Source organism: Amphiura filiformis, chromosome 10 (assembly GCF_039555335.1).
Source record: "Amphiura filiformis chromosome 10, Afil_fr2py, whole genome shotgun sequence".
Lineage (NCBI taxonomy): Eukaryota > Metazoa > Echinodermata > Ophiuroidea > Amphilepidida > Amphiuridae > Amphiura > Amphiura filiformis.
Window position 1 is genome coordinate 53,873,032 of NC_092637.1, and position 27,349 is coordinate 53,900,380.

At 37.4% G+C, this 27,349-nt stretch overlaps 2 protein-coding genes across 2 annotated transcripts in view; one reads left to right on the forward strand and one right to left on the reverse strand.

Moving 5' to 3' along the window:
* The window catches only part of LOC140163029 (squalene synthase-like), a 119,606-nt gene that overhangs the window by 84,171 nt on the left and 8,086 nt on the right, over positions 1 to 27,349 (forward strand). The window lies entirely within an intron of this gene.
* LOC140163280 (uncharacterized) lies at positions 940 to 27,315 on the reverse strand. Its single transcript, XM_072186678.1, has 5 exons — positions 27,098 to 27,315; positions 25,510 to 25,694; positions 24,615 to 24,705; positions 2,026 to 2,271; positions 940 to 1,061 (listed from the first exon to the last, which is right to left on the reverse strand). The coding sequence occupies exons 1-5, from the start codon at positions 27,216 to 27,218 to the stop codon at positions 940 to 942; spliced, it is 765 nt and encodes a 254-aa protein (XP_072042779.1). The 5' UTR covers positions 27,219 to 27,315.

Here is a 27,349-nt window from a genome sequence, read left to right on the forward strand (position 1 = left end):
TTATACAATATTCAATGTCCTTTTTATTGATTTGAAAGTCCCCTAACATAACTAAGGCTGTATGCCCGGGGCGGACTTGTCCGAATTCTGATTCTACTTTCTGAATTAGAACAGGTTATATTTTGGTGTAGTTATGTTTGCTTTGGTTTGTATGTTTATCTTAGTTTTGAAGTTTTTGTCTGAATATGTTCAGAGTAACCATACTCTGTAATCAGCTGTGCAACAGTTTTAAACTTTTAAACCAACACATGAATCTCCACACTCGTGAGATATGTTGTACCTCAATTTATCCTAAAGTGAACTCAATATGAAAAAGTCAACATTTTGATTTATGCTGTTTTGCCACACCTGGGATGTGATTTAATGGAGAAATGTTAGCAGCAAAGCCAGATTTCTTCAAATGGATATCTCTTCCGTCATCATGATAAGGTTTTATTTACCACCAAGAGAAAATGATGTTTTCATCCTGCTCTACCTGTAATAACAATAACAACAATAACAATAATAATAATAATAATAATAATAATAATAATAATAATAATAATAATAATAATAATAATAATAATAATAATAATAATAATAATAATAATAATAATAATAATAATAATAATAATAATAATAATAATAATAATAATAATAATAATAATAATAATAATAATAATAATAATAATAATAATAATAATATTTTATTAATGTTGCTATTATTATTACTAATATTTATACCATTAGCTTAGACTATACATACTTAGGGGGCAAGCTACTATTTGCCCCAACATATTTCTTTCATGTAGATGCTAATATTTTGATTAATATTAATTTATACAAATTTATGAAAATGTTTGGGTGATGAGCTGTATTTAGCAGAATAAATTTACAGCCTGTTATCCACATTGATGATGATGGTGGTGATAATGCCTTTGCTGACTATGATGAAGATGCTTATGATGTCGAGTCTACTTTAATCACCTCTATTTGGCAGTAGTCAGGAACAGTGAAGTATTTTTCTGGATTCTCAATCCCAACAGTATAGTTATAGAATCCCATTGTAGACGCCACTTTTTCTGTAACAGAATGGAGAGCAGCGTTATTTAAAAGTCTTTTCATGATAAATTGTATTTTTCATCTGTTGTGCTCTTGGGATTAAAACAAGCAATACCAATACCAGGTAAACTATATATGATTTATTTCCAAAATGACCAAAGTGTGAAATGAAATTGACATGAGGGGTCTTTTTTAATATCAGAAGTACGGTAGGCATTTATTTAGCAAACTTTTAGGCCTCCATACTCTCATCTAATGGGCTATTACAGTTGAAATCCACACACCCCTATGAAAGACCCTGTGAAAGACATGACCTGAATCTCCCACACAGGAAGAATGAATTTTAAATGGGGTTACATGAGTGGGTGACTGCATTTCAAATCTGCCCCCCCCCCCTGGGAGAAAGATTAAGGTCATGTGTATGGATTTGAACTGGAATAGCCTGAGAGACTTTCCAAAGATTGTGTCCAGTGAAGGTTTTGCTACCTCTCTACAGCTCCCCATTTTACACCTGGATGGAGTAGGATAGGAGCGATAGAGTATCTAGCCTAAGAACACAACACAAAAAGCATACTGTAAAAACTTGATAGTTAGCATATGTACTTACTATTGAGCGCTTTTGCAAACATGAAATTGTCTGGCCCTTAACCAACTGAGCTAATGGGGTTGAGACACAAATTTGCAGGTTGTTCATATATATATATATATATAAAACTATGTGTATCGATAATTTGCTCAAATTCCTTTACACTTTTGTGGATTAAAAGCACTCGATAGTAGGCACATATGCTAACTATCGAGTTAAACTTACGAGAAACTTTCCAAGAGTTCTTGTGTCCAATGAAGGTTTCGCTCAGCGGCAGACACTGTTGACTGATGCTGATGCTGTACCCTAACCCAACAGAAAGGCTAAGATAACCTTTGATTAGTATTCATTTAGCATTCGAAGGCTAATAATTATTATATTTCTTTGTATAAACTTACGAGATACTTTCCAAGAGTTTGTGTGTCCAATGAAGGTTTCACTGTGCGGCAGACACTGTTGACTGATGCTGATGCTGTAGACTCCATGTGCCGGGTATTCCCTGGGAAGAACCACATAGTAACCATCGGCAAACAACTCACTCTTATCTCCATATGTTGGGGTTTCCTTTGGGATCACCACAGAGTATGTGTCTGCAAAGAACTCACCATTGCCTAAATAATATGTACTGCCATGGGTTAAAAAATCTATAATGAAATAAAAGAAAATGAGCAATTCCAGTTTACATCCATGCACCCTTTATGGAAGACATGACTTTAATCTCCCACACAAGGAGTGTAGATTTCAAACGGAGGCAACCATTCAGGTTCAATTCACACCAGGGTCTTAGACCCCGTTTAGACTAGGGAAAAGTCGTACTTCAACAACGACTTTTAAAAAGTCGAGTTCAGTCGAATTCAGGTCTAAACAGGTACAGTCGTTGTTCAACAGTCCGGTTCGACTGCCCAATCTGGAAGCACTGCCCACGACGGCAGAAACCTTCCGAATCAGGCAGTATCCTTCCCACGATGCACCGCGAGAATATTTGCTAAGCAAAGGCTCATTTGCATAAATCGACTTCTGCGCATCTATGATTACAACGACGTCCGTGGTAGACCTGACCTCAGTTCCACGAACCGCGCTAAATATAAACATTCCGACTTGCAAAATTCACTCGCCACTCGTATTAATCGTCAGCATTCCCGGGCAGCATTCACAATGTTAGGGATCTCCGATGAGCCTGTTGAGCCTGATACTGAACGTAATATCGAAAATAACCAGTAAGTGATGCATAATTTGGTTCTAAAATAATGCATGAATGCAGCTGCAGTAGATAGAAAACACGGTATTTTTTACACATCGTGCATGTATACAATGTATATATGACATGTGCGTTTAAATCTCCGGGCCGATCTCTTACTAACTCAGTCCCCCAAATACGCCATTCATTGAATGAATTTATTGGGGAATTTATTTAATAAAAACATGTGGCGGGTTTGTGCAATTGGGTGGGTGTGGGGGATGGGTGGGGGTACCACCACCAGACAAGTTACTGTACTAGCCGGCCATGTTCAACATCAGACGTTGCTTTGATATATTTGATTCATCATTTCACCCCGGCCAGCGGTCACGGGTCATCATGAGCAGCACTATAAATGAGTTTACCATTGTTTGACTTGCTTTACAGTGTGAGTGTCTTGAACAGTAGAGTATTATAAATATGAATGCCAAAACAACATGTTTAATTTCTATAACCCTGACAACTCGCCCTTTACCATGTTTACATCCAAACTCGCTAGCTCACCACATGCCATGGCTTGCTTGCTAGCTCGAGAAACCTAGCTCATCGTTAGCTATTGTCTGTGTTCTCGAGCAATCTATGCCTGGCATGCAGATCAGATCAGCTACACCAGTACAGCTACAGGTTGATGTTGTAAGATCCTGGGTTGAACGAACAAAGTTTTTCTACCGTTTACATAGTCCGAGGTGCCTTATCGGCATTATCGCACAGGCCTGCTACTCCTCACGATCCTGAACCTCGCTCGGATTGAATATACCAGAACCGGTGATGAACCCCTAATAGTCTTTTAGCCCTGTCACGTGCGTCATATGGCCGTAAATGACCAATTTAAGAAGTGCATTCCGGACCTGGGAATCCTACTTCGGGATCTCATGTCGATGACACTAAAAAATTGTCAAAATTTAAATTTCAAATTGGCCAGCCGAATTCCGAATAAGGCCGTATAAAATTAAAGTTTTAGTTTTCGTCCCCTCCTTCAATTTCTCGGATTTGTCAGATTTTTTTAATAGATTTTTTAAAGTTTTTTAGATTTTGGAATGATTTATATATGAAAACTTCGTTGTTTTTTTTGTGTGTGTGTGGGTTTGTCTCTCGGAATGTCAGAAAAAGGGCCTCCTCATTTCCTATGAGCACTGTAAGAAAAACCGAAAACTACTGACAATGCTAATTTTACATTGGGGAAAAAATCCCTCCCTCATCAATTCATAAATCCTGCGGACGAGAACCAAAACATTAATTTTGTACGGCTTAATGTTTTCCATCTGTGGAGTCCACACATTGCTTGCCACACCGCCAGCTGGCCTAGATGGACAGGTCCACAACTTACCATGATTTTGTGTATGTAATGAAACCCTAGCAGAGGGATAATTGTGCCACACATTGCCCAATTTGATGTTCAGAAATTTCAAATCAAATCAAAATAAATTACGGTATCAAATAAATTTGAATTTTGCAAACCACAAACAACTGAACAAGTCAATATTTTGTTTTTAAAAATACAATAGCACAGTTTGGATTTGTCAACATTTTCACCCTTGGCAAATATTCGAGTGTAAGCTCCCTACCCCCCCAGGTGGTGTCAATTTAATTTTAATTACAGTTACAGATATTATAGTAACAGCCAAAATTATATTTAAAAATCTGATTTTTTTTTTCATTCCAGAAACACAGTACGTAACAAACCGCAACCACGGAAAGGACCAGTGCCAATAAGATACCAAACAAATGCAAAACTGAGAGGGTCAACCAAATGCAAGAGGTTAAGAACCATATTTAAATATGCAGAGGAGTTAGCCATTATTTGTGGTGTCGAAATCTTTATTTGGACTAAGGACAGCTCAATCAAGCATGAAACCATTCACTATGGTGGAACACAAGGTGCACTGAAGGTATTTGACAATGGTGAAATGGTTTCAGTTAATGGTATTGGTATGAGGGAGGTCTTTTCTTCTGTTACTCCCACTTATGGAACAACTAAGAAGACCACACAAGTTGCACAACATCCTACGATGAATCCATCACTACAAGATAAACTTCAACAACTTCAACAACTGACGGCTGAAATAATCACCAACTCAAACAAGAACATCCCTTGCACAGCATCCGATGCCAATCCACCAACAGGCACTTCATCAAACAAGAACGCACCATCAGGCAACGACATAGGGCACATCCCTGGCACCTCATCAAACAACAGCACACCATCAAGCAACAACAGCACACCATCAAGCAACAACAGCACACCATCAAGCAACAACATCCCCGGCACTTCATCAAGCAACATCTCACCATCAGGCACCAACATCCCCGGCACTTCATCAAACATCCCACCATCAGGAAACGACAACCCCGGTACTTCAAACAACAACCCACCATCAGACAACGACACTTCAAACAACCCCCACACTTCATCAAACAACAACATTTCCGACACTTCAAACAACGGCCCACCATCAAGCAACAACATCCGCGGCACTTCAAACAACCCACCATCAGGAAACAACATCCCGAGCACTTCATCAAACAACCCGCCATCAAGTAACAACAACCCAGTGAACCCACCATCAAACAGCAACGCAGACACAGAATCCGAATCGGAATCGGACATGAGCGATGATGAGCTTCCGTTATCATCCCTGAAGTCAAAAGATCAGGACTTTTTTGAAGCACTGGGGGTAAAAGGCGCGAAAAAACGTAAACGTGACGGTGTGATGGTATATCGTGTAAGATGGAAGGGCTACAAAGCTAACGAGGACACACAGAAAACTTAACTAAAGAACTGCTTGAAGCATGGGAAAGTAGAAGCAAAAAACAGAGAAAGGATTAAGTTGTTACTTTAACTTGTTAGGTATCATGGGAGTATACCGATTTGGAAAATGTTGCACCAGATCAACAAAATGTTCATAAATTGCATGGACACATATTAATACCAGCACTAACAACTTGTTCCTCTCATCTGCCATGCTCCTGCTAATTTAAATTAAGGGAAAAAAAAGGTTTGTCTCAAAGCTTGCCGATTTGAAGGAAAAAAAGAAATACAAAAAAAAAAAATGTGTTCGAAAAAACAAATCAATATTTTTCTGAACAAATTCGGCAAAAATCACATTTTTTTCTCCAAATAACATAAAAATAAATACCAAGTTTAAAAAAAATCACATTTCACATTTGTTTTCAAACTACTCGTGAGCTTTGAGACAAACTTTTTTTTTTTTTGCCTTAAATTATTATTATTATTTTTTTTTGCAATTTAAATCAATGATCATCACTGAACTCCAAATAATTCAAGATTCAGACTCCATGTTATTTCAGCAATCTGCTATTTTTCATGCTGTGCAAAGTGCATTTTATTAAAATGTAACAATATTCTGACTGCAATTTATGTTTAACAGCCCATGAACCTTTATACATACATTGTAAAATATCTAACATTGACAGTTTCAGTTTCCCAAGTAAACAAGAGGCTACTGACGGTACTGACCACATATCGAGGGTTGACAAACAGAAGCCCTTTCCACTTTTGGCCATTTTGAGATTTTGGTATCAAAATAATTTGTAATACCATTCTTAAATGATTCTTAAAATCATAAAGCCTTAACTCAATTCAACTTCCTATTGCATCTATAGCACAATAATACTTGGTCACGTCTCAATGCAAAATTCTTATTTTACTCGTTTTTCTCAAAAAGGCACTTTTTGAGTTAAGGCCTTCTGTTTGTCAACCCTCGATATGTAGTATGTACTAGCTAAACACATGGGTAATTTAGGATGTGCTTATTTGTAGAACTGAAATTTTGGGTTTTCTTGACTAGATTAAGGGGGTACTACACCCCTCGATAAATTTGTGTATATTTTTGCCTTTTTCTCAAAAACTAATTACACAGTGGTAACAAAAGTTACGTATATTATAGGAGCAAGGTATCCAATTACTACACTGGAATTTCAGTGACCCAAGAGAAGCGGTTTGTTATTTGTATAAGAAATAAGGTACCGCTACGATGTACCTCATTTCCTATCATATATAGGCCTATACTGAACCGCTTATCTTGAGTCACTGAAATTTCAATGTAGTAATTGGATTCCTTGCCCCAATAATATACGTAACTTTTGTTACCAGTGTGTTATCATTTTTTGAGAAAAATGCAAAAATAGTCACAAATTTACCACAGGGGTGCAGTACCCCCTTAATGATAGATTTTACACTCTTTGTCAGTTGTTTCATCTCTTGAATCAGATTGGCAATTTCTTGTTTGATTTCATTTGGGTTAACAATCTTCTATTCAACAACTCACATACCTTGATCTTATTTCAAAAGTATTATGGGCATTTTATTATGTACCAGTTTGTTAAATATGAACAAAACAGTATTTTTTTACATGTACCATATAGTTAGTTAACTTCCATATTTACATGATTTATACATATTTTTTTATTTGTGCTAACAACATAATGTGTGCTACTTCGAATACCGGTAACTTCTTTCCAAAGCTAGTCTTCGCCATTCAACAAGTTCAAAGATTATATTTTATTTTTAACTACTTAGTATCTAAGGAAAACTACATACATATCCCACCTTTTTTTTAGTTTGGTAGTGGCATCAAAAATGTTCAAGTCTTTACACACTGATTTAAACATTCAGTGACATCATCACTTCCCAACTCGAGGTGGGATATTATTATATGACATGTACAGTACTTACACAAGTTAGCCATATAAAGTTGGATACAGGTATGGTGCTATAATAATATTGCACAGTACATAGCACAATGCAACTTTATTAAACTTGTAATATATTATATTATTATATTTATTTTATATAAAATAAAACAATGTTGGTTCTTTCAAACTGTCAGTTTTTTTTTAAACTAGCACTTTTCGACTTTCTATTTGATAGTAGTTAAAGCCATAATGTAGATACACATGTCCCGAATTGCACCTAATGCTGGTTTCATACTTTCCTGCCGCTTGCCACTCTGAAGATGATCTTGCTTCACTGCGCAGTCGCACCAGAAACGCTAGCGGCAAGCAGCAGCAAGCCGATATATCGATCACTTCACATCTTTGCCGCCGCGGCAGCATCGCTGGGAGTTGAATTCAAGTCAACTCGGAGCAGTGCCGCTGTGACGTATGAGAACAAAATATGATTTTGGAGTGGTGCTGAGCGGCAACAGTGGCTTTCAGTCTGGCTTTCACTGATATGCAGACAAGTGCAAGCGGCATGAAGCGTCACTCACGCCGCTCAGCGTCAAGTGGTAGAAAGTATGAAACCAGCATAAATGGAATCGGCCAATTTTTTGTGTTTGTAGGTCAACAGAGCAGTGTTAATTTTGTCTTTGATGTCTTAATTACCAACCATTGTAGGTTCACCATAAAATGTACTTATCGGTAGTATTGTAGTTGAATCAGGTACCGTAGTTGAAGTTTTGTAGCTACTAACAAAGTAACAATATAATTTTAAACTAACACTGATGAACTAAGCTCCCTGCCTAAATAAAACGGACACTTTTTTGCTTGTTCTTAAATGTCAGTTTAGACCACTTGACATGTGACGTCATTGGTAGGCAGTTTATCGCAGCGGCTAGGCTATTGTTCTTTGCCCTGCAGTGTGCGCGATCATCAAGTTTTGTTCAGCCCCCATCCATTTAAAATAACCACCACAAATCATGTAGCACAAGAGGGCATTAAATAGTGTTGTAGTAGTGGTTCGTTCAAGCATATTGATAGACCAATCCCTGGCCATTTGTTGATAAACATTGATGTGAACTGGTCTATGTAAATTTTGTACATGTGAACTGGAAGTAGACATGGGTTATAATTATACAGTCCTTATTGTGATACTTCAGGATTAAAGCTTACTTGATTCACCATGTTCACCTTGTTCCCCTGAGCAATACAACACCATGTTTCTGAAATCGACAAAAAGCAGAGCCGGCCAAATAACGAAGTGGGAGGCTGGATTTTGCCCCCCCCCCCAATCAATTTCTGGCTTGCTACATGTACGCCTCATATTTGGCCGATATCAGTAAAAATGGTGTTGAATAGCTCAGGAGAACAAGCTGCATGATACCACTAAAGTGTAAGCACCTAAGACATCAACATGGTAGAGCCTACCAGAGCTGTTAAAGTCAAGTCTTCTCACTCTTGATTCAACATCAAATTGGTATAAAATTAAATATCTCGATTCATTAAAATAATGAAAACAAATATTGAGTTTTACATTTTTACATGTCGTACAAGTACATGTACTGAGAAAATAATTCTTGAATAAAATTTCACAGAATCAATTATGTTAAAAATTCTCATTGCAAAATGGATTGAAAGAGAAGCAACAGCGAAATTTAAAACAACCTGCGCAATGAATTTTAATAATTAAGTATTATCTATTCATATTGTATTATATATTTAGCTTCTTGTTATTGTATGATAAATAACACTTGGTAAATAAGCATGGTTAGTGGTTACATCTAGCCAGATAAAGTGTGTGAATGAATACCTCAGTTGATGCACTGTGTGCTTAAATTGTTTACATTGTATGCAAACCTATATGTTGTTTAATAAAAATAAATATAATTACAATTATTTTGCAAGTTTGTTGATTTGATTGTGAAAGAAAACAAAATGATAATGCGACGCGACAGAAAAAATGGGTGGATGAACCTTTAAAATAATCACAAAGGAATGGATCTGTCAGTCTGTCACTTGCACATTTTGGTTGAATTTACCAAATCTTTCGAAACAAAAGATCACTGCCTCAAAATGGCCAATTTCGTAATTCTATGATAAATCAGCCATCTTTTTTTTTATCATAGAGGGAAACAAAGTGCACATACATGTATCATGGCCAATATAGAACAAAGAGTTACCTCACAGGTAAAGGGAATTAGCTTGACAATGGCATGCAACCTTTGAAAGATTTTCTCTTGAATCTACCTGAATTGATAATGAAAAAATACAATATATCCTTAGGGATGGTGCAAAATACCTGTAACCATGGTAACACTGGAAGGTACACTCACATGCTAAATTTGAGCCTAACCCCAACTGAAAAAGTTAATTTGAGTCAAGTCATGAACCCGGAGGATCCTATAGCAAAGCCACCCCCCAAAGGTTCGTTGCAGAAACCTGCACTCATTCAAATCAGATTTAACTGGTAGCTCCATGTGCTGCAGACAATTTTCTTCCCCGCTGACAGACAAAAATTTGGAAATCAGCAAAACTTATCACAAAGACCTAGGGTACATCCTTTCATCAACTAAATTTAATGTAGCTATAATAGTCTTAAAATATGCCAAAAATTAAATATGATTTCCCAAAATTCCGAGATTGTCTTATGGGTCCTCTGTGGCCCTAAACTTTGAATGAATATTAAACCCATAGGAACATTGTGCAATAGCCATATGGCAGCTATACAGTTTCTAAAGTATAATGATAGATTATATGGCTGCCATGTGCTTAAAATTCATGATATTAGAATGGTATGTAACTGGGGTTTGTTTTCAACCAAACTTGAAATTTAAATTCATATGAATATGGCATATACATCACAAAAATGAATAGCTGCCATGTGCTGTAAACATGCTAATTTAGCATAGTGCTGCCATTTACAAGTACTGTAATAGCTACATTTCAACTACATTTCAAAGCACACTTATGCTAAAAACTTAGTTCATGTGGGATGAAAGCTGTACTTTCTCTTTGGCCTATTCTCCCTGTCCTGTTCAACAACCTGTAGAACATTTTGATCAGATTTTGCAATGCTGAGGAAATCTGAGCTCAATTTCACTGCAAGCTCGGCTTTTTTTTTCTGGGCCATGTATGCTACTCGTCAGACTTCTAAATGCAACATCAGTGCCATCATTATCGTCAATGCAATGATGCAGCATAAGTGTTCTTTGAAGTTTGAATTATAATTAAAATACAGCTTTTATTTGCAAATGGCATCATTATGCTAAATAAACATGTCATAGCACAAGGCAGCTATTTATTTTTGTGATGCTTATGCTATATTCATTTGAATTTAACTTCCAAGTTTGGTTGAAAACAAACCCAAATTACATATCACCCTAATCATGAACTTTAAGTACATGGCAGCCATTGTATGTACCATTTATACATAAGAAAATGTATAGCTGCCATATGGCTATTGCACAATGTTCCTATGGTTTATTCATTCAAACTTTAGGGCCACACTGAGAGGAATAATAAGACGAACTCGGAATTAATTTAAATTTCGGGAATCTTATTATTTCAACATTTGGCACATTTTAAGACTCTACAATAAATTTGGTTCACAAAAGGGGGGCATGATGGATCCTAAAATCCTATTTTCCCCAGTTATTGACCATTTTATATTCCACCACATGGGAAGAGAAAACCAGGACGGCCACGCATGCTGTACTTACAGTATGTACAGCACCTCCTGGGAGATACTGAAGGGATGCTGCAGCCAAACAAAATTGTTTCGCTTGCCCAAGATCGCAATAGTTGGAGAAAGCTTGTAGTCGCCTGCTCCGCAGCCGACTGATGATGATGATTGACCATTTTACATTTAAATTCGAAAACTTTTTTTTAATGCATACCTCATAGCGAAATTTCGAAAACTTAAAAAAAATATCGCAGAGCACTTGCCTATTTTGCATGTTTTGTCCAAGACGAACCTCTTTTTGTTAATACAAGGTATCATTTATTGAAAATATACAATAATAGCAAAATGATTCGAGGGGCACAAAATACTGTCCCATTTCATTTTTGGCCAGCTCTGCCTCAATGTTTGTTGATTTCAACCATTTTTATCAATGTTCACTATACATGCTATACAAAAAGAAATGCTCATACAGTAGTAGAGTACATGGAATTGACAAACAAGAAACTTCCCAAGGACAAAAACAGTTCTTTCTACTCCATTTCCTCCTCATCTGAATTTAGTACAGGCATGGGATCTTGAAGGCTGACTAGTTCTGAGACCTGTTGATAAAATCTCCATATCTCTGACTTACTTTGGATTCTGATTTGACCCCATTCATCTTCTAAGTCTACTCTAATATCATTGTTAGTTATGGACAGCAACAAATTGCTAACAACTTCAATTAACTTGTCCTTGGGAAGTTTCTTGTTAGTCAATTCCATGTACTCTTTCTGCTCATCATCAGTTACAAATATTGGTGCCACCTCCTCTGTGTCTCCCACCTGATCATATTGCGATCTAATGTTGTTCATTCTACGCGTCTGTCCAATATGTTCCATGTTCAGCAATGACTCTGACAGTGGTGTGCCAGACAAAGAAGCGAAAATTGTTGCGTTGTTAGATGTTGGCACCAAGTAGGTCTTCGACCGCAGGTACACACGCCAAGCTAAAACATCTTCTTCTCGTGGCTCGTGGGTGGTGCCTTGGTAGTCAGCAGCTCTTGGGTCGGTGACACCAAGTCGATTCAGTGTGGATTGTCTCAACTGTTAAAATATAAGAACAAATTATCTGTAATGAACCAGGTCAATTTACACTGATTTCAATGGGGCTAATTAGGTATTCATGCGGCCATATCTCGGGCCCTCATGATCCGATTCCCACCAAATTTGGACTGGGGATGTTTTTCATCATGCTCTACTGAAATATGGTCATGAAAATGCTGAAATGCAAAAAAGAAAATTTTATGACGTCACACTTTGGTACTCTATAATCTATGTGCAGCGAACATAATTTATCCGGAACTTCGGAAGCACGCCTTCATACCCAAACAACTAACATAAGGTCAGTGGGTACATGCTTACAGTATGCTACATTAATGCAACATGTAGGCCTACATTTTGCCAGGTTCAATGAGAAGCATGATATTTTTATGCATTCAAATTTTGCATTTGGAGAAACAATGTTTCTGAGACTTAAATTTTTCATTAATTTGCACATTTCTTTAAAATAAAAAGTCTATAATAGGAAAAAAAAACCATAATTTGCATTCACATGAATTCCCACATTTGTAGGTGTTACTAAAATATTTCATGTTTTACACAGTAATAAATATACACACCTTTTCCAGTTGTTCCAAATTACGGAAAATCCTTTGCCAGTCCTCATTTGCAGGAACACCACGGGGTATCCAAGTCTTGCTTAGGTGATTTACCACTTCTACTTTGAAGTCAAAGTCCTCACCTCTGGATGGTCCCTTGTCAGATATGGATTGTACAGAATCCAAAAATCTGCGTACTTCTGGTGGTTGGATGACTGAACGGATAGTCTCTGCCAATTCAATACCCTGATACTTGGGGTGATTCCTACCATGAAAAATAGGCGCATGTTTGATTCTGGCAGAGCTAACCAGATCAACATTGTTGCGGCGGAGCCCAGAACGCATGTTCATTATTGCTTGGCAATATGTAGTTACCTGCTCAAACATATAATTGTATGTTTGATTTGTGACCGTGTTCTCTTTCCAGTTCAGGTATCCATCTGCTGATGGCACTGTTCCTGTCCGTTGACAAAATAAGACATATGGAGTAAGTAGTTCGTCCATTGTTCCTAAATAGAATGTTCGAATCATCTCCCATGCTTTGTGGTGATCACTGCAGGCCCGTGCATATTTTTGAGCATTGGGAGATTTAAAGGACATCACTTCTGCCAGCTCTCTCCCAAAAACCTCCCAGTTAAGAGATACAAATGACCGCACCTATGTGATTGGGAAACAACACATAATAAGAGTGTAAGTTTCAAATACATTAATATTCAAAATGTTATTTGAGGTATCAAAATGCACACAACAAACTCCACATCTATTGAATAGCCCCTGGTTCATTGAAAATAGCCCCTGGTTTCTTGTAAAACCCTGTGAACCAGGGGCTATTTTTTTTTACAAAGTAGCACCTGGTCCGGCACTTCTTATTTCCCAGCCTGAAAATGTATACTGTAAAAGTAGAAATTTTCGCGAGGTTTATATTTTCGCGAATTTCACGAGTGGACATAAAATCGAGAAAATAAAAACTCGCGAAAATAACTTTTTGCATTAGGTTTCTATTATAACAATATCAAAACCACAAAATTTAATTCTCGCGCAATTGACAAAATCGCGAAAATATCTTCTCGCGAAAATATTGACTTTTACAGTACATTTGTAGTATTTATAGTACTGGGTTATACAACCATGATGTGCCAGCCAGATTCCATAGGGCTCAAGCTTATTTGATGCAGGATGATCTCCTCTCCTAAGGATTTTGATACCTTTTTTACTGAAATCGGCCAAAAAATGAGAAGGTGCCGGCCAAAAAACTTATTCAGACAGGGGGGTCTGAAAATTGTCATTTTGCATCAAAAATGTTATTTTATGCCTTATTCTATTGATATTGGTGTTGTTTTATATGTTATTGGTGCCATAGAATCCATTTTTGAAAGTTGCATAAGATTCAGGGCATCCGTATTCTTGGAAACTACCGTTTTATGTCAAAATTAGGGTATGAGGGTGCTTTGCTCTTAGCACGCGCACGCTCTTTCAACTGTAAAATTTAGTGTCATAACTATGAAGAATTGAAGATAATCATAAGTGGCACCTGGACAAGAAATTTGAACTTTTTACATGATACGGTTTGACTTTAACATCCATTTGAACATTTCATGTAACACTGTCATTGAAATGTACAGGGGTCAATGCACTTTCATACCGTGTACATTTCAATGGAGGGCTTCATGAAATTACAAAAAAAGTGCCACAGTCAAACGAAAAAAAGCTTAATGTCCAAATTTCTTGTGGAGGTTCCACCTATGATTATTTTTTAGTTATGTCAACAAAATTTTCAATTGGAAAAGCGAATTCGAATTGAATGCAAAGCACCCTCATACCCTAATTTTGACATAAAATGGCCGTTTCCAAGCACATGGATGCTCCAAATCTTATACAACTTTAAAAAATGGATTCTTCGGCACAATAAGATATAAAACAAGACCAATATCAATAGAATAAGGCATAGAATAATATTTTTGATGAAAAATGACAATTTTCAGACCCCCCTGTCCGAATAAGTTTTTGGCGGCACCTTCTCATTTTTTTGGCGATTTCGTAAAAAGGTGTCAAAATGCTCAGGAGATCATCCTGCATCAAATAAGCTTGAGCCCTAAGGAATCTGACACATCACCCTTTTTTTTAACCCTCTATAACCGACGCCTAATTAGTATTTGGAATGTATTATACATGTAGTTGTAGTATTGGGTAGAAACAGGAACAGACTGTTATTGATCACATCACACTATTGCACAGGAGATACTGCAGCTCCTCAACAGAAAAGTAGACATACAACAAATTCTTTTAAAAAAAAATACTCCAACTAATTTGGGAATATCAAATTTCATAAGGCCAAGTTAAATAAAAAAAACATGTTTCACGTTCGGGTTTTCGAAAAAAAAAAGAGGAAGAGGGGCTTAAAAAAAAAAAAAATTATCGCAAAATCGGTGTAAATACACATATTAAGGGCATTTAAATCACGATTTCAATCACTTGATTTTTTTTTATCACTGATTTAAATCAACTTTTTCCATTTCTTACCATTTTTGATAAATGCTAGGTAATTTCTTGCTTAAATTAAGGCCTAATTAATTAGGGCTGTGTTTATGGTATTGCATGTGTTCTTCTGCGAGGTAGGCCCCTATCACAAAAACTCCCAAAGGGCGTTTCTTATATATTAACAAGGCTACAGACATCATGAGACATGATAGAAAGCATCAACTAATTCCTAGGTATATTTTTGGAAAGTTACAACTGAATTTAAGAACAAATCAAATCAAAGGATATTTATTCCACCTACATGCAAATCATTGATCATACTTCAATGATCTTGTACACATAAATTTACATATAATTGGTTTATGTAATACCAAAGATATTTTTTATGTGAACCACAAAATGTTCGTTCATTTCCAACATCAAATGGTGCCATGTTTTGCCTGTTTTTTATTATAATAAATCATATAATCCTTTATAGGATTCATGAGCCTGTTAACTTACCATGTTCATTTCATAGTGGCCGTATCCCATACGTAACAATACCCAGTCAAATTCTGGAACAAGACCCTCTTCCTTTTCCAGGGTAAGGTTATGCTCTTTCAGCATATGTGTTGCCATGGCCTTCCTTGTGAAGACAGCCTTTCTACAGTGCCTACATGTAAATGTCTCTTTCAGTAGACGAAGTGCCAGTGAGTACGGCAAACCATCACACACTATCACTGTCCACTTTCTGGTGCTGACTGGTATGTACTTCTGAATACACAGATCATGTCCAATGGCACAAAACACTTCAATAAGACTTTCATAAGAATTGGGATTGGTAAACACCGGATCCCTTGGTTTCATTGTGATTGGCTGGTCAAGGTGGTTACTTGGGATGTGACCATAAAGATCCGAAGCTCCACTCGATGACTGTTCAAAAGTCTTTGACTTCTCCCTACCAATTTCCTGGCGTACTGTTCTCCGTCTCTTCTTCGGGGGTTCCTTTGTAATTTCCTGATCAACTTCCCTTTCAATTAGAGATAGAGGGAGCTGGCACTTATGACATTTTCTACATCGTTTTGGGAATTTGTCTTGGCAGTTGTCACATATTTTCCCAAAAGCTTGCTCCAACAGTTCTGATGATTGTTTTGCTACTCTCTCTTCCAAATATTTCCCCCCTGACACAAGCACTGCAAGGCGTTTCTCGATGGAAATTTGTAACTCATGTTTATGCACCTGTAAAAAGAGAAAGGTAAGACAGAAATTGAGAATATACTATTAATTGATAATTTCAACTCATCAACTATAACAACATGTAGGTGCACGATTATAAGGCACAAAAATTGTTTGTTGACCCCCCCCCCCCTTATGTCTTTTGGTTAAGTGCCATCGGGGTAAAAACAATGTTATGTAAACATGGTAAATGAAGCTTTTGATTACAAGACACAACAAAATTGGTTAGATACCAGGAACTTATTGGCAAGTGAGTGTAACACATGATTAGAAAAATGTTCAACATGTTCAAAAACAAAAACAAGCTCACATGTATGTGGGTTGCTTTTGACTTTCATTCCTTGAGCAATTTCCATGTCATGAAGTTGGAGGTTATTGGGAGCTAACAATGCATGTACGACACATACCATAATTAATATATCAATTGTCTTGAAGAAGAAAAAGAGTTGTAAAATAATTAAATTTTTCATTTTACTTACCTGCTCTGCCTGCTTGTAAAGGTCAGATGATGTGTCCACTACTTCTGCTGGAACATTACCCCTTCTTATCCAGTTACTTGGTTTGAGGGATTCCTCTTCCTGAATGTGGCCTTCTTTATCGATTTCAGCAACAGCCACTGTAGTGATGACTGATGACTTCACTTTCTGATTGGCTCTGACATGATATGATTTACCAATCACCTGATCATTGTCAAAAGCACATACCACATCACCAGAAACAGGGGGAAGAGGGTTTGCTGCTTGTTCATTCAGCCACATTTTCTGTGTTGTGTAATGCCCAGAGGCTGAAGATGACCCATTAATGTTACTTACAACTTTACTGTTTGTAATGGCATACTCTACTATGCCTTCACTAAAGGCAAGTGGCAGTACAGTGTGTGAGTTCCTTGCATGGTAAATTGCTTCAATGGCTTTAGCTTGTATGTAGTCTTTCGTATTTTGTCCAGACACCCCCTTCACAAACCCTCTGACGATAGGGTTTCTCTCTCCAATCCAATCAACTACATTTATGTTTGTCAATTGTTTGATGTCCTTATACTGCTGATTTAGCATATCCAAATCTTTGTTAATTTTGTCTTGCTGAGATTTTCCAATATCAAACAGCAACCTCTCTTGCTGATCCTTTGTAAGACTGGTGATTTTTGCTAGCAGTTCCTTCAGAATTTCTGCTGAAATTTAATGAAATACAAATTAGGAAGGTATAAATTAAAATTATTTAAAAACAACAATAAGCAAACAACACAAATCCGCAACAGGTAATTCAGAAACAAACAAACCTGTTTACAGGCCCAGTCGACGACCCAGATTTTTTTTTCCATTTTGGGTGAACATTTTTATTTTTTATTTTGCTATAATCATCAGCATGGTCAGCTGTTTTTGAGCAAAAGTTAATTGACTGTATTTTTTTCAATAAGCATGATACGATCCGTTGCATAATGTATCCCAGATATCAATTTTTTGATGGTTAGGCCAAAAAAGTTGTTTGTTTATCCTCAACTCCAAATTGAAATTGGCAGGCATGGTCAGTCGATTTTTTGTTTTATATAATTTACATTTTTAAAACAGGCATTACTTTGACATAGACAATGTTCAAACTTTTTAATGTTGATGTTATAAAGAAACCCCATCAAATGAAAAAATAGAAACTTTTTGGGTCAGCTCATGAATATCAGTCAGTCGATTGAGGAAAACAATTTTTTGGCCTTAGTATAGCCTAAAATAAGAAAAAATCCTGACCAACTGACCAAGCTGAAATGTGTTGTTTTTCCCCAGTTGCCTAACGCATTATGTATGTAGTCGATCAGGTTCATAGAATAATAGGGCAGAGTTACTTTTTAAGGCAGCTATTCCATAAACCTGATTATGCAAGAATTTATTGTGCTACCTTTGGTTTTTATGACTATTTCTGCACCAAATTCTTAGTTTCCATAAGGCAGCTATTATATTTTGTACAGAACAGGTTTAATAGCTGCCTTATGTTTTCATGTGTTTTGATAGCTTTAGGTGTCAATGAACATGTTACTGGGTTACCTACATTGTACAAATGATAAAATACATAAGGCATTTACTGAAAATAGCTGTCTGCATGTCTCTTGCCATGCCTCAGTGAACATAATATTAATGCTAACAAAATGATCTACAAAAACACACAATATTGCTCTCAAGAACCACACAGAGCAATTTGATGTCACGGCGGTCACACACTCCAGTGCCACGCAGGATATGACCTTTACAATATCACTATTCGCTGTCATAGTGCATGTTAGTAACCATTGGTTACTGCTCCAACCTGTTACGAATTTTGATATGCAATAGGCTTTGTGTTGTGATCATTTCGATCAGTGGTTCATAACAAAGAAAGTGTGATCCAGTTGACCTAGCAACGGTCATATTCTAACATGCACTACGACAGCGAATTATGCATGTATGTACACTAGAACATGACAAGATTTTACCTGTTGGATCATCACTGGCATGGCAGATGTTGGATATCCTGGATACAGAATGGTCATTATCAATGTTGCACTGGTCTAAATCACTTGCAGTACTGGCCGTTTCAGAGCTTGTGTTTATTTCATCTTGTTGAGCTGTATGGTCCACATCTACATGTAAAAGACAAGAAAGCAAAATACTTGATTGGAAGTCTATCCTGACAAACTGATGAGGGGCCAGAGCCAAAACTCAACTACCAAAGATTAATAAAAAAGGATATATTTGTCCATCAATTTCGATGCAAGCAATACAGTATAATTATACAGTGTACATGTACATGTATGTACAATGTAGCACCCTCTACTCCCCATTCCAGCAAAGTACAGAACTAATTTTTTGGGATTAAAAACATATTATCCTGTTTTGCCAATAGGCAATGATAGGGACAGAATTTTAAAATTTGATGTTACTAAATATTTAAAAAAAAGATAGGATTTCTTTTGTTGGAATTATAAAGGTCTTCTGTATGGGCAATTTCAGCACTAAAAAATGTCACTGTCAGTGGACTTTGCAATAACAACGAAATATGTGTAAAATACCATCCCGCCACATCTTCAGGTGATTTGTTTTATGCTCCAGAAGGGACAACAAAAAATTGAGTCAAAACTTCCAAATTATCAACTACGTTTGTATGGTATTAAACAGTCCCGAGCACAAAAAAATGGAATTTGTCAACTTAGCTAGAGTCATAGTCATTCTAACTTCTTTTTTAGAGGCCTTTTGTGGTACCGTACATGTAGAGTGGAAGCAATAATTCTTTTTTCAGGGTCTATGGCGTAAAACACTATTAGGCTAATCTGCTAATGGAAGTCAAAAATATTAGGCTAATGGAAGTTGATTTTAAGATTCCCGTCAGCGCCTGCGTCTGAAACACCTCCCGCATCAAATAATTCATTATTTTGTCCCTTTTTCTCGATTGGAAACCCGGAAGTGAAGCAGAAGTCAGTGTTTCTAGTTCGTCATTTTAGCGTGAATTTTAAGTTTCCCTAATGATTTTAACGGGAATTATCGTTCTAAAATTGACCTTGAATAAACGCCCCCTCTTGGGAAAATGTAACGCCCCAGGGGGCGTTTATTTGACGAAATACGGTATTATAATAATTATGATGATATTGTTTTTAAAAGAAATAACAAACATAAAATTTAAACAGAGGAACAAAATGTTCCCCAGGACTGTACATGGAATATGTAATTTTTAACTAATTGCCATATAGTCATAGCCAATTTACATGACAATGTTGTGTACTTTGTAATGAAATCTCATAAAAATCAGATCATATCTATAAATATTTTGATTCTGAATTTTTGATACTTGTCCCGAATAACTGTCATGTTATATTCCATGATTCCTTCTGTACAGTTTCGGTCCCTTTCTTGGGTTATTTGAGACTACTTTGTGTCCGGGACCTCCTGTGAAATTTTATTTAAAATTTCACAGAAAAGCACATAGCTTTCATCAGCTGGGTGACACAAATTGATTTGTCTCAACTCAACAATTGAACTATAAGTTGTTAATTATTATAATTATTAACAATGATAGAACTGGATTAGTGCATGGTAACAAACATTTTTAAACATGTGTAATAAAAATAGGCTAAAAATTAGAAACCGCCAATCAGAAACAATTTGCGGTTAGTCATGTTAGTGCAATGAAATGAGTGAAGTGAATGCGCATGTAACACAGGCCCTTAACATACCCAGAATTGTTTTAGGGATATGGTGCCAATTTTGAAAAGGTTTACTTTTTCCAGGTCGGGAGGGCAATTTTATGTTGCCAAAATTGGAAAACCTTGTTTTTGAATTATTCCTCTCGCTAATAGAATTTGTGACCCTTTTTAGGTTATGATACTAAAATGGTAAAAAGTGGACCTTTTAAATTTGGGGTGCTGCCCCCCCAATTCATGTAAACGGTAGGCCTACTACATTGTAGCATGTACCGGTATGTACAATACGCCTGGGATGCACAGCAGAGGAAATATATAGCCCGAGGTTGGTCAGAGGGAGTGCACGACGATCGCCATACAATATGTTCCCTACCGTCAGAGATTACAAATGTATGTGCACTCAGCACAGGACTGACAGCAGAGCTGGGAACACAGAATATCACGATATTAGTACGGTAATCCAAATCCTGTGAGCACCTTAGCCTTTTTAGGGACCATTCACAAACACTTGTTAGGGTGGGCCTGATGCAAAAAAAATTCATCTCGAAAAAGTTTTGGCCCCCCCTTTTCAGATCTCAAAATTTTTTTCAGGCCCTCCCGGCCCAGAAGGGTCAAAACTTTTAAGGGCTCCCTTTTCGTATCAGCACCCCCCCAAACAAATGTTTGTGAACGGTCCCTTATTGTACAGCGATCGCCAGCACCAGATGATACTTGTGTGCTGTAGAGGATTTAGTCTGCCGTGAAACATGGCCAGATCGGAAACACGGAAGTGGCAGCTCAAAGAAAGGTCAGGCTATGTGTTCCAGGACTTATAAATTAAGTAAGCTTCATAAACAATGGATGGAGGAATGAGTGACACGGCTCCAGTGGCGGTGCCATTGGGGGGGGGGTGGGCACCAATACCCCCTAGTTTTGAACACCGGCTAGCCCCCAGTACGGTACAGTAAAAACCCAAATCACCAAAAATTCCACTTGTTGCTGCTATTTGGCGCAAAATTTGTTGACCCCCCCAAGATGCCAACCCCTCCCCCAAAAAAAAAAAAAAAATTCATGGCGCTGCCACTGCACAGCCATTTATTTAATGTTTTGAGTTTTAAAAAATCAAACAAAGCAATAAAATAATTGAACCTCTTTCGACATGTTCCAATAGTTTCGGAACTAATTTAAATTATTAAAATATACCATTTACAAAACAAAATTTAACATTTTCTGAATTCATGACTCACCTTCACTTGGCGTTTCATTGTCATCTGTGACTGTGGGTGAACATTGTTGTGAAGTACCGGCAGTAATTGGTTGCTGGTTGTGGCTAGTGTTGACTGCTGCTTCTGCAGCTAACTCTTCAGTAATATGCGCCTGGCACGCTATGCATATTGTTTGCGTATCTTTGCGATTGTTTTTATTTCCTTCTATTGCGAAAAGACGGTTTCTTACCACTGCTCGAAGCTTGTGAACTTTTACTAATTTTAAGCTTCCTCCTTCGCTACCTTCGTCCGTCCATTCTGCGTGAAGTACATTAGAACAACAGCTTCCAAATTTGCCTTTCTTCTGCCTAGTATAAATATTCGACATGTTCGCAGACTTTTACCAAGTCTACATGGACACGAAACTAGTGTACATGCACCTTGTAAGAATGTGTAAAATGCCCCCAAAAATCGTTAAAAAAACAAACTTTCGCCGGTAAATTTTTTTTTCGCTTTCGGTCAAAATGGCGATAAACAACTTTACTTCCTGGTTTGCAATTTTCAGCATCACCCTCAGAAGCTAAAATTCACTAGCCGTATTCAAAATCAGTAAAAAAGTTGACCTATACTGTAACACGTACTGCGCAGGTACGCGAAAACCTCATGAATAATTAATCTATAGTGCGCAATGCATAATGGGAAGGGAAACTGCCTGATTCGGAAGGTTTCTGCCGTCGTGGGCAGTGCTTCCAGATTGGGCAGTCGAACCGGACTGTTCAAGTACGACCGAAGTCGAGTTCAAAAGTCGTTGTTCAACAATGCTCCCGAGGTTCATTAAGTCGAATTCAATTCGACTTTGTCGTGGTTGAAGTGCTACTTTTCCTGGTCTAAACAGTCAGTCAAATTTAATGCGACTTTTTCATGCGTATCGCTGACCTGACGAGGTGAATTTCCGGTCTGTCGATTTGTCGCTAAGCAACGGCACTGTGATATCGCTAAACAACAGCTGTTCTTGTGTATTTTCGTACATGTGCAGCATACTGTATTGAGTGTACATCCAATTTTCACTCCAATCTCGAAGTAAATCCACAAAAATGGCTAATTTTATCGCGGTGTTAGTTCATCTGAAATAATCCTCAACTTTAATTTAGGGTAACAGTGGGTCAAAGTATCATCTCATAACTCGGATGCAAAGGGAGCAAATGGAGTTCATAAAGCAAGGTCATAAAAGTTTTTGCGGCCTGAATTCTGTCTGTGAGCCGCCCCACGGATGAATTTTATATGAACTATGACGTCACAAGTTGAGCAGTGACGCGTTCTGCACATGCTCAGAATGAGGAAAATATGTGTTAAAAATTCAATATGGCGACGTACTCAAAACGTTTCTACCGCAAAGATAATGCTGACTTTTATCTCAATTTTACTACTTTGCATGTAGATTTTTTGTTTAAAAAGTATACAGGCATTTAAAATAGAATATAATGAATTATAATCTTTAATAGGTTTGATAAAAAACAACAACTGGATGACAGAGGGCGTAAATTGTCGTAATCGAATTCAACAGAGTCGAATTCGTTCGGGCGCATAGTGTAAACGCCCACTAAAAACCACAAACACAAATTAATTTATGCTAATCCTCTGTCTTAATCGAATTCGATGTCGAATTTGAATTCGACTTTTCTCTAGTCTAAACGGGGTCTTAGTTAGAAATTGATGTTGCCCGTCATTTGAATCAATTTGCCTGTCCTAATTTGACCTTTAAAATATTTACCAGACATCTATAGCCCATTGGGGGTTCAAAGAGTTCACATATGTGCTGATATAATGGCCTTGTTCTACAAATTGGGTCTACTAAAAAGGGCAATTAGCTTTTCAAAACATACAATTTATGATATAGCAGCATTAATTTTGCCCGTCCCAGGAGCAACAGATGGGTGGCTAGCTAAGACCCTGATTCACACCCCCTGTGTAGAAGATTAAGGTCATGTCTTTCAGGTGGTGTATGGATTTCAACTGGAATAGCCCAGTGATGACACAGATGATGAATATTATATTGGGTATTCATCAAAAATAATCACAAATCATACATCAATGACAGCGTTGTAACAAGCGAAATGCCAAAGGGGTCGTTTGGTGATGCTACCCCATAATTACTGGGATAAATGTGCACAAAGGGCCTGAAAAGTAACATTCGCAATTTATCATTCATCAATAGTCCAAATTTAGCTTAATTTTGTCTAAACAGGGATAAACAAGATTCCCCGGTATTTCAAGCCGGGAGGAGGATTGCCCTGCCCCCAACCTCCCTCCGCAATGGTTTGAAGGTAAGATTGTTGACCCTCAGCCGATGATGATAATTCATCTGAAAGAAAAGGAATGGAATGGAAGTGACAGAGAAAAAGAGAGAAACAAAGACAGAAAGAAATGAGAGAGTGAAAGAGAAAGAAAGAAAGGTAAAAGAAAGAGAAAAAGAAAGCAAGAAAGAAAGAAAGGGAGATAAAGTGATGGAGAGAGAAAGGTCAAAGAAAGAGAAAGAAAGGGAGATAAAGTGCGAGAGAAAGAAAGAAAAAAGAAAGAAAGAATGAATGGTTGAAGAAAGAGAAAGAGATAAAGTGAGATAGATAGAAAGAAAGGGAGAGAGAAAGAAAGAAAGAAGGAGAGAGAGATCTACAGGGAGAAAGGAAGGAAGAAAGGAAAACTTTGCAAGGTTATGTTTTACCTGGGATACATCGTTCTAAATGGAAGTAATAATAGTCTTTCTCTCCTTGTAGGCATGTCTGTTTGTCCAGGTCAATCACCCATACATAGTCCTGAAAAGTTAATTGGAAAAGGGGGTATTGTATTTGAATATTAAGTACACATTTTCTCTAGTAGTAAACACCCCAGTAATATTTTAGGTTTGGTTAGGATTAGAGTTGGGGTTATAATTAGGGTGGATTAGGGTTAGGTTATATTCTTTGTGCGTAAGGTATTCTAGAATTATTCTGGTTATTAATGCTCTGCGTGCTAGCCATGCGCTTCAACGGAAAAAGTTCAAGTGTTGAAATATTTTCTCAAAAAATCAAAAGCTATCTTAAGAACTACTGAACCAATACTAGGCTTGTTTGTACTCATTTTAATGCATTTTTCATGCTGATTCCAAATATGGTCATGAAAATTTACATTTCTGAAATTTTTGAATTTTTAAAAAATTTTTGAAACATGTCGTCTGCAGTCGACACCCGCGTGAAGAGAGTTAAATTAGAAAACTTCAGAATAACATGCTATACCCACAAGGTTAAGTACCTGGTGGAATAGGCCGCCGTAGATAGCAAGTTTGGGTACAAGTCAAGTGACCCGTGGGGGAGGGGTCACCATTGTTGGGGTATTTTACAGGATGGGCTATTTTACCACATAAAAACTACCTGCCGATTGGGCAAAATGAATATTGTGTCCAATTTTGAACCAATCAAGGAGGGTGTTAATAAGATCATGTGCAAATGGAAGTTTGGCAATAAGTTGATTTAAGCCTAGTCATAATTGGTAATTGAAATGAGCATTTCAAGTTAAATCAACCAATCAGAAATACTGTTAGATGATTGAGGTATTTTACAGGATGGTTATAAAGTCCTTACTTTTCCAGGTTCTTCAATAATCTGTATGTGTTCTTCAACATAATTAGGATCAATTATAGTCCTGGTGATGAAGGTGGCAAATCTGTTATTGGTGAAGTCATAGACAGAATCATGCTCTTCAGTTAATGATGTCTGGCCAAAGACAAACCCGAGAAATCCTGTTCTTGTGGATGCAATCACACCACCTGGGGACAATAATATCAAAGTAAAACACAGAAATGAAGAAAGATAGGGGAAATTTAAGAAAGTGATGAATCTATTTTTGGTAAAGTCATACACAAAAGCATGCTCTTCAGTTAGGCCTCGTATCCATAGGCTGTTCCTTGTGGCGTGTGCCCTTGTTCCATGTTTACTTTTTCCCATGTGACCTGCCACACAGACAACGAACCTTTGTTTTGCTTAGTGGCCGCTACGGTTCGTTGTCTGTGTGGCAGGTCACATGGGAAAAAAGTAAACGCATGAACAAGGGCACACGCCACAAGGGAACAGCCTATGGATACTGAGGGCCTTAGAGGCCATATCTGGCGGCATAGAGAAACCAAGAAATCCTGTCTCCTCATGGTTGTAACCACCTGGGGACAATATATCAAAGGAGAAAATGAAGAAAGTGATGAATCTTTATTGGAATCTTCATGGATAGAATCAAACCCAAGAAAGCCTGTATTCGTAGTTCAATGTAATCACACCACCTGAGTGAAAAAATTTGACCATCACTGCACCTTGAAGCTGATGTTCTTTGCTCTGCATGGCTCCTGGTGAGGGATATACCATAAAAACTAGATAGTTAGCATATGTCCTTACTATCGAACGCTTTTAAAACATACAAACATGAAGAGCCCATCCACAAAAGAGTTTTGAGCAAATCATCTATACACTACATAGTTATATACGAACAAGTAAACCTGCAAATGTGTATCTCAACCCCATTAGCGCAGTTGGTAAAGCGCCAGACTTTGGTAAAGGTCATGTTTTCAAAAGCACTCGATAGTATTAAGCACATTATGCTCACTATCTCGTTTTTACGGTAGTTGTGCTGCTAAAGTGTTCATTAATTGGCTATATACGTGGTGGGGGGTTCACGGTTAAGGGTGGGGAACTGCATGGGCTTCAGCCCTCCCTCCCCTCCAAGGTTTATACCAGACCATGAAAAACCAGCCTATTTTGGTCATATTTCAGCCACTTGGCTCGTTGGTTATGCTCCCAGCCCAGGGTATGTTGGTTTAATAAAGTACAATATAATCGTTGAAAAATGTTGAGGGCATCCTCCTCAGCAAATGTTATAATATATGGCTTTAACCCTTTTTACCCTGAGCGTACTAAATTAAGAGAGCCACAACTTTGATCGCAAAAGTGAGTCTAATGTGAGCTCGGGACCTTGTGTAAGAGCATGGACAGTGTATTAAGAGTCTGTTGTGGCCATTCCAAAAGGTGATTATAAATACGTGCGCAGATATATGCGCTGTCAAAAAGTGATATTCTTATAAATAAAGCAGATGCCGCTGCAATAAAAACATCTTTTCTTTTCTGAAGTTCTAAGTAATTATCTCTTTCATAGATTAATTAATTACCTTAAAAAACAATTCCCTACCTTTGAGTACACTGAATTGTTCATCAGGAAGGCAGCACCTGTTCCCTTGTTGTTGCGCAGATATGTCAAGAACCTTAACATCTATGCACACTAGCAGGATGAGATAACGATATACACACATGGTTGAAACTAGTAGTAGGCCTAGTGCATCAAAGAATAGGCTATGTGGCAAAATATATGATATTGCGATTCAATGGGAATTGCATAGCGAGTCAAATGTTATAGATCTACTGAGTTTGGGTGGTTCAAGGT